Consider the following 14,046-nt stretch of genomic DNA (forward strand, 5'->3'; position numbering starts at 1 on the left):
ACCATTTTTGTGAGGAGAAGAAACAAACATTTATGGACATACATTCAAATAACTGGAGATTGGAGGGCTGTGTTAATGAGGTCCCCGGGTTAGTGAAGTCAGTGGAACAGGTGGGACTTGGGGAGGTGAAGTGGGGTGGATGTTGATAGCAGAGGCTCTGAGTTAGTTCAGGAGCTGAAACTGTTCATTGGGAAAACCAGAAAACCTTAAAGCATGGAGATAGGGGTATGGGAGACCAAAGAGTGTCTGCAGCTTTGGAGAATTACAAGATACAGCTTAAGGATTTTCTAGTTGAGGGCCTTTGCTAAAAACTTAATTTGATGAAACAATGGAATTCTGTATTTTAGTCAGGGACTGAGGACATTTTCAGTGTCTTAATACACCTGGAGCATTCAACAGCCTGTACCTTATCTGGTATATTGTGAATATTGGGTTTGGGTAGAATTTGGAAGACTTATAGAAGTCAAGAAAGGGAAAGAACTGGGAGTTGAAGATCATAACGTTGTTAGAAAGATCATCCTGCATACAGTAGAAATTGAGATGGATGATCTTCAAGGTCTTTTTCAATTCTGAACACTTCTTTGTTGATGATAGCTTATAAGCAATTAGTTAATCTACCTCAGATTCTTCATCAGCACTCAGTATTTTCTCATGAGAATCTTTTCTATAAAGTTAATTATAACTTTGAAAAATCTAATACCGATAAGCTAATCATTTTAATGTGACTGTTTTTTATCCTTTCTTCCTTATAAAAACGTCTACAGAAACACCGAATTGGACTCCATCGTTTCAAAATTACGAAGATTTTATCCAGAAGACACTACAAGTAAGAGGGAGTTTGTTCTCTGATTGCTTTATATGTAGAATGCATGCAGTAAAAGATACAGAATATTGTTTTTCAAAGTGTGGCTAGGGGACTCTACCTTCAGAATTACCTAGGGAACTTGGTAAAAACACAGATGCCTGAGACCCACCTTAAACTATTTGAATTGGAATCTCTATCTTGGTAGGGCCAGGGGCCTTCATGTCTAGCAGGCTGCTTGGATGTTTCTTATGCCAACTGAACCCACCGATCTCCAGTGACAACAAAAACGAACAAGTGCTTGCATAGTTTAGTGGCAAGTTAATTAATTATCTGGTAGATTCATTCAACACAGGTTGTTAGATTCTACAGATTAAGCCTTTTCATTCCTTACTTTTTTTTTTCCCCTCAAGGACATGAGATGTTTATGGTTTCTACTTCCAAAGGAACTGGTAGGTTTTACTGAGTTCAAAGGCCACAGACTAAAGCCCGAATGACCATGATCCTTTGAGTCAGATAGAGAGGGATATGATCTGTGCCTTTATTACTTACTTGTTATGCATCCTTGAGAGAATTGCCATCTCTCAGCTCTGACTTCTTTCTCTGTACAATATCTCTGTTTCACAGAGTGGTTATGAGAGTAAAATGAACATGTGTAAAATGTCTAGTGCACTTTCCTGCTCTTCTCTGTGTCATTTCATTTCTCTTATCTTCCATTCCCTTGTCTCCTTGTGTTGCATCTGAGTCATTTCTTCGGCTTTGTCTTCCACTTTAGAAGTTATCTTTCTACCTATGCTCTAACTTGCTATTTGACCTACATATTGAGTTTTTATTTTGATATCATTTCTAGACAATTTGATTAATTTTCACATCTGCCTAGTCAGGAGTCTCCTGTTCCTTCATTATATTTTCAATACCCTTTTAAGATTTATTTAAGCATATTAAGCATGTTTTGGTATATATATTTATTTTTATTAATTTTTATTGCAGCATAGTTGCTTTTAAGCATACTTATTTTACTTATTTTATATTCTATCTCTGATATTTCTTGTATTTTCAGTTTTAAATCTCATTCTGCATTTTATTCTTTATACTGCCTCTTGTTCATGTTTCATGTTTTTCCTGTGTTTGTTAATCATTTATGACAAACTTATGGTATTTGGAAATTTATCTACATTCTTTGAGCCCTGGTTTTAAAATCATTCTCAAGAGGTGATTTCAATTTATTTTTCCTAGATATTTGGGCCCAGGACCATTTGAAAGTAAATAATAGGCTTGGGGTGTTGAGGGCTACACAGGTAGGTAGTGTGAGTGTGGGCTTCTGTTTGCAATTCCCAGAGGAGACCAGTTCTTCTTTTCCTTTTCTAGCCAGAGCTGAGGCTGAGGCAAGATAGGCAGGTTATGAGTTCCCTGGCTCTTTGTTGGATAAGATCTTTCTATTTTGTCTGCTGAGAGTGTTCCTTTCCTGGCTTGATACAGGAGTCTTTGATTTCAACCCCCACTTTGTGTGGGTCCAAGCTTTGTTTTCTGTCCCCCTGGCTCTATGCCATCAATGTAGCATAGATGCTCCCAAGAATATGCTTCCCATGCTCCAAAGCATGTGCAAGCTTCGATATCCTTTGACTTCTCATGTTCTAGTCATCTCTGTATCAGATTGTTTCCCATACTTTACCATAAGCTTCTCCCTGTTTTATATATTTTATCCATCATTTTAGGTGTTCTTTACCAGGAGGCATTTGTCTGGATATCTATTCCATTATATAGCAGGAAAGTGAAGGCAATAGCCATATTTATAAATAGAAGACTAAACTAACTACAAATGAAAATGCCCTCCAAAATATTCTTACTGTTTTTGGAATTAATTTTGAATTAAGTGTGAAATAACCAACACATGGAAATGAATCTTCCTAGCTTGTGTTGGAGAGTTTTGTGTTAATTGGGTGTACACTGAAATGTGTTTGTCTAAGTGAAACATCATTTGATAAACATCTCATGCTTAAGGTTAAGTAGATTCTGTGTAGGAGGCAGAATAATGGAATTTTAATTAATTCTGGGCTTGTTTTATTGATATTTAAGAACCACAATACATTTTCAGCGTGTGATTATAATTATGCATTTAGAAATAAAGCTATCATTTTATTATTGTTCCACTATTTAATTACATTATTATTCTCTTTTCATTAGTCATTGGATGGATTTATGCTAATAGTGAGCATAGATGGAATAATAGTTTCCGTGGGCCCTCGCATCACTTCACTTCTTGGCCATTTACCTGTAAGTTCTCTCAGTTTTTGGGAAAGGATCATGCGCTTAGTTGTATAGGGGTTCATTATTTGTTTTTAGCAGCATACAACTCATCAGAGAAGACATTGTTAATGTGGTCAAAATGTGCACCTGTTTTATTGTCCTCTCCATTGGTTTCAGTTTTAAAGCTATAGAAAACAAACTGTGACATAAGGTAATGAAACACTGGGTGTGCACTGGTGTGTGGTTTGTAAACTGCCCTTGAAGGTGATGGTCCCCAAGGTGACTGCTTTGCTAGGCAGCCCTCAACCAGATGGATGTCTCTGATTTTGTACATTTGAGTCTACCACATACTGATTAAACAATGAATGTTATGATTTGGTCATGCTAGCTTGTGACATCCATTTCCAGGTCTGATTTGTGTTTTGTTTCTTTATGTTGAAGAACAAGCCATGATCTAATTTGGGGAAAAAAATAAATGATTGCCTAATTTAGCAATGTTGTACATATTGCTGGAGAGACACTCACATGCGTTATAGTCAGAGTATCAGATGTTCAAAATAGCCAGTTCTTCCTGAGTCTTTTGGTGTCACTATATCCCTCTCAGGAGAGCTTTCTACAATCTTCCCAGCACCACTGACTTAGAATATGATTTCCTGAATTTTTTTCTGGATCTTCAGGCTGTACACCCACCACATATATCACTTAAACATGAAAGGACTGCAAACCTTCATAATGCGTGCATGCCTGTGTGTGAAAAGGAGCTGTGTAGCATACATCCACAACCACCACCACTCCCAAATCTGTCACTTGACTGACTGTGTTAATCATATCTGGATTGTTGCTTTCATTGCACATTCCTCACTCCACAGAATTGTCTGAAGAACTTGACACACCCTCACCCACAGATCTGTGGCATTCAAGTTTGAACCACACACATTAATAGAATTTTTGTCAAATTTTTCTTTAGTTAAGTTCAAAGAGGATTGCATGCTTATTCCACTAGTTATACTGTTCCAGCCAGCATGTTCTATGGCCCACTTGGAAACTCAGAGAACTTTTCTCCTCTTTTCTCTTTATTTAAAGATACCTGTATCCATTTTTAAACTCCTCATTCTCTTCCTTTCTTTTAGAAAGCAATTTACATTTCCAAATTCAGCTTATATTTATAGGATACCAAAACAGCTGAATAAAATGCAAATATTAGAGATATTCCTGGAGAAGAAGATGGCAACCCACTCCAGTATTCCTGCCTGGAGAATTCTGTGGACAGAGGAGCCTGGTGGGCTGCTGTCCATGGGGTCCCAAAGAGTTGGACATGACTGAAGCGACTTAGCATGCATAGCATTAGAGATATTCATTGCCTTGGACTTTAGAGGAATCTTATCATAGAAGGAGAATGGTTTTATTAAATGTACATTAAAAGAAAGACTATGAATGTAATACATTCATTAAAGTTTTTTATAGTGAAGACTAGAAAACTACCCAAATTCTTGTAATATTTAATATTACTTAAAGCAAATTGGCCATTGACTGAGACCCATGACTTTTCCTGAGGATCCTCCTATGAGGCTTCTTATTCTGTTATCCCTGATTCTTTATTCCTTTTTGGTTCAGAGCTTTCACTCTTAAGAGACTCTTTCACCATTCAACATTTGAGGTAACAAACACACACGCACAGAGTCACCCTAAGGTAGACGTGTCTGGGACATGGGTTTGAACTGCTCATCTTAAACCAGGTATATGGTAATCTGAGTTTGGTGTACTTAAAGTAAAGAAGTGAAGTGAAGTAGCTCAGTCGTGTCCGACTCATAGTGACCCCATGGACTGCAGCCTACCAAGCTCCTCCGTCCATGGGATTTTCCAGGCAAGAGTACTGGAGTGGGTTGCCATTGCCTTCTAGGGGATCTTCCCAACCCAGGGATCGAACCTGGGTCTCCCTCATTGTAGACAGATGCTTTACCATCTGAGCCACCAGGGAAGCAAAGCTATAACTATTATTCTGTACATAAATATTAAATGGAAATGAATTTATATATTCTTTTCAGTGAAAAAGAAAGTCACTCAATCATGTCCGACTCTTTGTGATCCCATGGACTATACAGTCCATGGAATTTTCTAGGCCAGAATACTAGAGTGGGTAGCCTTCCCTTTCTCCAGGGGATCTTCCCAACTCAGGGATCAAACCCAGATCTCCTGCCTTGCAGGAGGATTCTTTACCAGCTGAACCACAAAGGAAGCCCATATTATTTTAAAACTGGGTTGAAAAATACCATACCTGGGACACAGTTTCACACTTGTGTTTAAATCCTAACTCTTAGTTTTTAACAGCATGTGATTTTTAACCAAGCTTTGATTTAAAATTTCATTTTATAAATCACCCATCTCATGTAAATATGGAGACAAAACCATTTCTGGAGCATCTGCCCAGCTCCAGGAATCTACAATTTCATTAAAAACAAAGGTCCATCTAGTAAAAGCTGTGGTTTTTCCAGTAGTCATGTATGGATGTGAGAGTTGAACCATCAAGAAAGCTGAGTGCTGAGGAATAGATGCTTTTGAAATGTGGTTTTGGAGAAAACACTTGAGAGTCCCTTGGACTGCAAGAGATCAAACCAGTCAATCCTAAAGGAAATCAGTCCTGAGTATTCATTGGAATAACTGATGCTGGAGCTGAAGCTCCAATACTTTGGCCACCTGATGCGAAGAACTGGCACATTGGAAAAGACCCTGATTCTGGGAAAGATTGAAGGCAGGAGGAGAAGGGGTGAAAGAGGATGAGATGGTTGGACGGCATCACTGACTGGATGGACCTGAGTTTGAGCAAGCTCCAGGAGTTGGTGATGGACAGGGAAGCCTGGCATGTTGCAGTCCACGAGGTCGCAGAGTCGGACACGACTGAGCATCTGAACTGAACCTCTGTCTATTGGGCAGCTCCAAGCCGATAGGATGGTGAGGTGGAAAGAACTTGGTCTTTGGAGTCAAATAATCTAGAGATTAAAATTTAACTCTCAGTCACTAACTACATGAGCTTTCATTTCTCATCTGTCAGTAGGGGACAATATTACCCAGAGAGTGACTGCAGGTGGGATATTACACATGGTGTGGTTAGTGAAGGCCTGTGTGATCAGGTGATGTTTAGACAGGTACTAGAACAGGATAAGTATGAGAGTCATGCAGAAAGTGTGTTCCAAACAGAAACAAATGCAAGTGAAAAGACACTAAGGCAGGACTATACTGGTGTGAAAAGCTATCATAGAGAGGTCACTGGGACCGGAGTGCTGTGAGCAAGAAGAAAAGTTGTGGGAGGTGATAAGGTCAGAGCAGTAACAGAGATCACCTGGTTTAGGGCCATTGTAATGACTTTGCCTTTTCCTCAGAGATGGGAGGAAGCCATTTGGATCTGATGCAGGAAATTATCTGAATCTAACTTTTATCAGAATCACTCTGGCTCTTGTATTAAGAATAGGCTATGAGGGTAGGACAGAAATGGCAAGGACCTAACAGAAGCAGAAGAGATTAAGAAGAGGTGTCAAGAATACAGAGAAGAACTTTACAAAAGATACCACTCTAGCACAAGAGACAACTCTACACATGGACATTGCCAGATAATCAATACTAAAATGGGATCGATTATATTCTTTGCAGCCAAAAATGGAGAAGCTCTATACAATCAGCAAAAACAAGATATGGAGCTGACTGTGGCTCAGATCATGAACTTCTTATTGCAAAATTCAGACTTAAATTGAAGAAAGTAGGGAAAACCACTAGACCATTCAGGTATGACCTAAATCAAATACTTTATGATTGTACAGTGGAAGTGACAAATAAATTTAAGGGATTAGATCTGATAGAGTGCCAGAAGAACTATGGATGGAGGTTTGTAACCTTGTACAGGAGCCAGTGATCAAAACCATCCCCAAGAAAAAGAAATATGAAAAGGCAAAATGGTTGTCTGAGGAGGCCTATAGCTGAGAAAAGAATAGAAGTGAAAGGCAAAGGAGAAAAGAAAAGATATACCTGTCTGAATTCAGAGTTTCAAAAAAAAGCAAGGAGAGATAAGAAAGCCTTCTTAAGTGAACAATGCAAAGAAATAGAGGAAAACAATAGAATGGGAAAGACTAGAGATCTCTTCAAGAAAATTAGAGATACCAAGGGAACATTTCATGCAAAGATGGACACAATAAAGGGTAAAAATGGTATGGACCTTACAGAAGCAGAAGATTTTAAGAAGAGGTGGCAAGAATACACAGAACTATACAAAAAAAGGTCTTAATGACCCAGATAACCATGATGGTGTGATCACTCACCTACAGCCAGACATCCTAGAGTGTAAAGTTAAGTGGGCCTTAGGAAGCATCACTATGAACAAAGCTAGTGGAGGTGATGGAATTCCAGCTGAGCTATTTCAAATCCTAAAAGATGATGCTGTTAAAGGGCTGCACTCAATATGCCAGTAAATTTGGAAAACTGCAATGCCCACAGGACTGGAAAAGGTCAGTTTTCATTCCAATTCCAAAGGAGGGCAATGCCAAAGAATGTTCAAACTACTGTACAATTGTACTCATTTTGCATGCTAGCAAGGTAATGGTCAAAATCCTCCAAGCTATGCTTCAACAGTATGTGAACCAAGAACTTCCAGATGTTCAAGCTGGATTTAGAAAAAGCAGAGGAACCATAGATCAAATTGACACCACCTGTTGAATCATAGAGAAAGCAAGGGAATTCCAGAAAAACATCTATTTCTGCTTCATTGACTATGTGGATGAAGCCTTTGACTGTGTGGATCACAACAAACTTGAAAAATTCTTAAAGAGTTGGTAATACCAGACCACCTTATCTGCTTCTTGAGAAACCTGTATACAGGTCAAGAAGCAACAGTTAGAACCAGACATGGAACAACAGATTTGTTCCAAATTGGGAAAGGAATACATTAAGGCTGTATATTGTTACCCTGCTTGTTTAACTTCTGTGCAGAGTACATCATGTGAAATGACAGGCTGGATGAAGCACAAGCTGGAATCAAGATTGACAGGAGAAATACCAATAACCTCAGATATGCAGATGAAGCCACCCTAGATTAGGCAGAAAGCAAAGAGGAACTAAAGATCCTCTTGATGAAGGTGAGAGAGGAGAGTGAAAAAGCTGGCTTGAAACTCAACATTCAACAAACGAAGATCATAGCCTCTGGTCCCATAATTTCATGGCAAATAGATGGGGAAAAATTGAATACAGTGACCGATTTCATTTTCTTGAGCTCCAGAATCACTGCAGATGGTGACTGCAGCCATGAAATTAAAAGGTGCTTGCTCCTTGGAAGAAAAGCTATGACAAACTTTTTTTTGCTTTGCTATGTCGCTTCAGTCGTGTGAGACTCTTTGCAACCCCATGGACTGTAGCCCGCCAGGCTTCTCTGACTATGGGATTTCCCAGGCAAGAATACTGGAGTGGGTTGACTCTGTCAACCCCTTTTCCAGGGGATCTTCCTAAGCCAGGGACTGAACCCTTGTCTCCTGCATTAGCAGGTGAGTTCTTCACCACTAGTGCCACTTGGGAAACCATGCCAACCCTGTCAGCATATTCAAAAGCAGAGATATCACTTTGCTGACAAAAGTCCATTTAGTCAAAACTATGGGTTTTCCAGTAGTCATGTATGGATATGAGAGTTGGATCATAAAGAAGGCTGAGTACCAAAGAACTGACACTTTCAAACTGTGGTGCTAGAGAAGACTCTTGAATGTCCCTTGGACAGCAAGGAGATCAAACCAGTCAATCCTGAAGGAAATCAACCTTGATATTCATTGGAGGAACTGATGCTGAAGCTGAAGCTCCACTCCTTTGGCCACCTGATTAATGTGAAGAACTGACTCATCGGAAAAGACCCTAATGCTGGGAAATATTGAAGGCAAAAGGATAAGGGGACGACAGAGGATGAGATGGTTGGATAGCATCACCAACTCAATGGACATAAGTTCGAGCAAGCTCCAGGAGACAGTGGAGGACAGAGGACTCATGTGCGGCAATCCATGGGGTTACAAAGAGTTGGACACAGCTTAACGACTGAGCATGCTCAAGCATGCATTGTCACTGTCACCTTCCTTAAAGAATGTAGTTAATTAATAAGTAACTTATGGCTGCTATTTCCATCCAAGAGAATGTGCATGATAAAAAAAAAAAACTGTTCACTTTTGATAGGGTCCACAAGAGGTCTCACTCACCTGGGCACCTCTGGAATTCAGCAGCATGTCTCTTTGGTATGCTGCTGCCATGCCACCCTCAGGGGGCCACAGGTGGGAGCTGCAGGGAAATACAGCATCACCAAAAGCAAACAGCAAGAGTACACCAGCAACTGACACTTGGGGCGTACACCCAACAACCTCACAGATCACATGCTTCCTCCCCAAACGATACATAACACCCTGCAGAGCAGAGGAAATCCCTCGATGATTCAGACATGTGTGCAAAGATCCTGTACACTGGAGACAAGGGGAACAAGCAGACAACGTTATGCATCATGCCCTGCACAGTAGGAAGTTAGCACCTGAAAGCTGGAACCAAATCTCTACTTTGCTCTTCCCTGCCTTTAAATGGTGTCATCCTGTTTCCACCTGTTCTGGGTGTTAGTTCAGGATAAGATGGCAGAGAGGAAGGGGAAATTAGGGGAGGGGCTGACAACCTATAAAACAAGATAACAATACAAAAATGCAAAAACCAGACTGAGCACTAAAATATTTTATAACACTTGATATAGTGAGTGGTAGGGTATATAAGGGACTTTCTATTGGTAGTAATGTATCTTTTTGTTGGTGTTAAAAGGACTCCGAGATAGGTGACTCTGGGAAGAGAAAGCTGAACTTGGTGGGAGATACTGGATAGCCTCTATCAGCTAGAAGACTAAGGAGTTGTATAGTGTGGTGTTGAGAGTGTGTAAGCCAAGGACTATAAAGGAGAAGATCATCCACATATTGGAGGACAGGGATTTCCTTTGCCCTGCAGGGCGTTATGATTGTTTGGAGAGGAAGCATGTGTTCTGTGAGGTTGTTGGGTGTATGCCCCAAGTGTCTGTTGCTGGTGTACCCCTGCTGTTTGTTTTTGGTAATGTATTTCCATCCACCTCCCACACTTGCCCCCTGAGGGTGGCGGGGCAGCAGCATACCAAAGAGACATGCTGCTGATCCCAGAGGTGCCCGGGTGAGTGAGACCCCATGTGGACCCTATCAGCTTTGAATTCTTTTAGGTGACAATGCTATACTTTCTTTCACCAATGAAAGAACTGGTGAGCCTTAGCACTTCGTACCTCTTGTCGGGGTATTATTGTATTATTTATTATTTCAGGGGCTGAAATGATCTCAACCTATTATTTTATACTTTGCATTGTAATTGTGCACGTGTCATCTTCCCTACTGAACTCAGTGTTTATTGAAATTTAGAATAGACATGTCAGGTTCATCTTTTTAAACTATCATAGGTTTCAGCAAAAAAAAAAAATAATAATAATAAGTTACTTCATGTAAAATATCCAAAATTCTTACTTCATGTAAAATATCCAAAATTCAGAAGCTGGCCCAGTAGCAAATCAGCCGATTGGACTCAAGGTAGCTGTGGTGTAGTGGAAGGAACAATGAATTTGTAGTTGGGTAGAGCTGGGTGTGAATCTCATCTCTAAACTTCTTTCTATTCCATAATTGGACAAGCCTCCATTTCCTCATGAATTCAATAGAGGAGAGTTCTTCCTCTCATAGGGAATCTGATTAGGTGAGCTAGTTTGTTTGAATGTACCTAGTACAATGTTCTGGCATGGAGCAGTTGTTAATCAGGTGTTAGGTGAAGGAATGAATGAGTGGTCTCTACTGATCAGAGATAACTTGGTTTGGTACCTGAAGTGTATTTCATAACTAAATCAATAAAGTATTTTCATTGAAAAAATTGAAAGAAAAATATCCTATTCTTTTGAGAAGTCAGTTTCTTACTATGTGGCTTTCATTGTCAAAACCTATTGCCTATTAATTCATGTTTTCTTTGCTAAACTAGGGTTGTATTTCTGCCCTGAATTGAGCCAAGAGTTTTCTTGATTGAGACAGGATCCATCTGCTAATTTGAGCATTGGCCAGTTTGTAGGCTGGCTTCTACAAATGGACCATAAAAATATATTTCTGAATTTTGACTGTAGATTAATAATATTAATCAGTTAAAATCTTTTAAATTTGTAGTTCATCACCCAAAGCCATCATCAAACTACAAAGAGTACTTTGCTTATTATTTTGTTTCTATCACATTAAAAACTCTTTACTTAATGTCTGACATTCAGTTAATTCATGTCACCACATTTCAACTACATGGTACAGCATTATTCATTCATCCAACTAATATTTATTGGTGCTCACTCATGTCAGACTATGTTTTAGGTGTTGAGGATGTAGCAGTAAATAAGACAGTCAAGGTTTCTCTTTTAATACAAGTTATATTTTATTTAGGGACCCTATCCATTTTTTATTTTATATTGTATATTTTATACATGTGACTATGATGTCAGGTAGTGATAAGTGGTATACAAAAAGACAGGACGAGAATGTCAGGGAGTTGATGCTATTTAAAATAGTTTTGAGGGACTTCCCTGGTGGTTCACTGGCTAAGACTTCGAGCTCCTAATGTAGGGGGCCTGTCACGATGGAAGGAAGATCAAAGATCCCACATACCACAGTTAAGACCCAGCACAACCAAATAAACAAATACTTGCATGAACACACTGGAAAGGTAGGAGGTGATGGTCATAGAATGGGTCAATGTGAATTGAGACTTTAGAAGTTTAACAGGTCTGACTATAAGATGACTGAGGTGGGGCAGGTGATAAGTTTAATGGAGGTAAGGAGATAGAGAAATTAAATGCCAGTAATGCATATAACAAAATTGATTCCCTCTTTCCCTCTTGAGAATGACATCGTGGGTAAAAGCTTCTTAAGCCTTCTGCCTGATGACGAGAAAAGTAAAATATTTTCAAAGATGGCTTTCAGAACCGCTGTATCGAATTCAGGTACAGATTTTTTTTCAAATAGTAAATGCTTAGATTTTAAGAGACAGATAACAATCACTTGAAGGAATAATAAAGACATTAGCGCCAATATAGCTGCCAATCATATATTAATTTAACTTACTATAGTTTTTTTAAATTTTATTTTATTTTTAAACTTTACATAATTGTTTTTGCAAATTTTATTTCTAATATTAAACTTTCTCCACTATTAAATCTTGTTCTTTATCATGAACCTTGAATTTTTCAGCTTTTGTATAATTGAATTATTATTATGTAAATTATGTTTTAGATGATACCCGACTCTATAGGGGTAGAGGAAAGATGGAAGGCAGGACAAGAAGGGGGCAACAGAGGATGAGATGGTTGGATGGCATCACCGACTCAATGGACACGAGTTTGAGTAAACTCCAGGAGTTGGTGATGGACAGGGAGGCCTGGCGTACTGGAGTGCCTGGGATTGCAAAGAGTCAGACATGACTGCGACTGAACTGAACTGAACCACTCTATAGATACAACATAGATAGCTATGCAAGTGCTAATATTCATGAAAAGAAAATAATATTTTTAAAATTTAGTATAAGTAAGACAATAGTCATATGAAATAATCCTTCAGAATATAGTTAAATACAAATGTAAAATTGTTTTGTGTCTGTTTTTGTTTTTTTTAAGTGGGAAAACATATTGACTTTTGCTGTCATTTCAAAAGAGGAGAAGCTGAATCAGATAACACCTCTGCTTATGAATATGTTAAAGTCATCCTGACTCTGAAAGATGTTTCTTATGGTAATCAATAGAGTTTTTAATCTTATTTATATGAAATTCATGAGTTATGCAGCCCTTCATTGGTAATATAAATGCCCTTCTACTATTGGCTACTCTCTCTGCTACCCCTGTGATCACAGGTTTTGGTGGACCACAAACATCAATTAGACTTTAAAAAGTTATAGCAAAATTTACAAGGTGAGGTCATATGGTAACATGGTAGACTGAGCTGATAAGGATGGCTCTTTCCTTCTACAAAAAACAAGGAAATTATTGCTTAAACCTAAGGAGTGTATTGCATAGACAACCTTAAAAGAAAGGATAAAGTACAGGACACAGTGATAAGAAGGAGTTGATTTTGTGCTGGGCCTAAGTGATTTTTAAATCATACATTGATTCCATTGACTGCAATCTGGAATAGTAACACTTGTTCAAGGACCAACACATAAAACTTAGAGACTTAAAATGATCAGTAAAATTCTGCCCATTGGCTTAGATGAACAGTAAGTGTGCTAACTCTCTCAGGGTTTGAGAAAAAATATGTGTTATTTAGAGGAAATCAAAACCCAAATCTGTGTGTCTTAATGTGAATACAGGATCAGAATTTGAAATTCTCAAGGTTTCAGGAACCGCACACTGATAAATTAATATAAACACTGTCTTGGGGCCATTAAAAGATCTAGGGCTTGAATCTGAGGTAAATAGCCCAACAAATATGTGAAAAGATACTCAAACTCACTAGCAAGTAAAGAATGAAAAATTAAAAAACCAATGAGTAGCAATGTACACACATCAGAACAGCAACAATTAAGAGTGTGAATAATACCAAATATTGGTGAGGATGTGAGAAATGAAAACATTAATACAGTGTCGAGAGGAATGTAAACTCAAGAAGCCATCCTGGAAAACAGAGTGAAATTAAGTCAGTTATCTTGTAACTCAGTAATCCTATCACTGGATGGAGATACCACAGAGGCGAAGCTGCAGAGATCTGTGTCTAAGGGGACTTGCACTATGTATGTCATAGTGTTGTTTGTAGTAGGAGGGAGTTGGAGACAGCCTAGGTGTAATCATTAGGGAAATGAACAAGTAAAATTTGGGGGAAATATACAATATAGAAAACTTTATAGTAGTTAAAAATAATGAACTCTAGATATACATAATACCACATGTATTTTAGATCTTAAAACCATGTTGTTGACTGAGA

At 38.6% G+C, this 14,046-nt stretch overlaps 1 protein-coding gene across 5 annotated transcripts in view; it reads left to right on the forward strand.

Moving 5' to 3' along the window:
- The window catches only part of PASD1 (PAS domain containing repressor 1), a 107,681-nt gene that overhangs the window by 55,667 nt on the left and 37,968 nt on the right, over window positions 1–14,046 (forward strand). For all 5 annotated transcript variants that reach the window (XM_070365564.1, XM_070365563.1, XM_070365565.1 and 2 more), the window contains exons 4-7: window positions 765–826; window positions 2,987–3,076; window positions 11,978–12,077; window positions 12,747–12,860. In XM_070365564.1, coding sequence (XP_070221665.1) covers window positions 765–826; window positions 2,987–3,076; window positions 11,978–12,077; window positions 12,747–12,860 — 366 coding nt within the window. The remainder of the gene's footprint in view (window positions 1–764; window positions 827–2,986; window positions 3,077–11,977; window positions 12,078–12,746; window positions 12,861–14,046) is intronic.

The sequence above is a fragment of the Bos mutus genome, chromosome X (assembly GCF_027580195.1).
Source record: "Bos mutus isolate GX-2022 chromosome X, NWIPB_WYAK_1.1, whole genome shotgun sequence".
Taxonomy (NCBI): Eukaryota; Metazoa; Chordata; class Mammalia; order Artiodactyla; family Bovidae; genus Bos; species Bos mutus.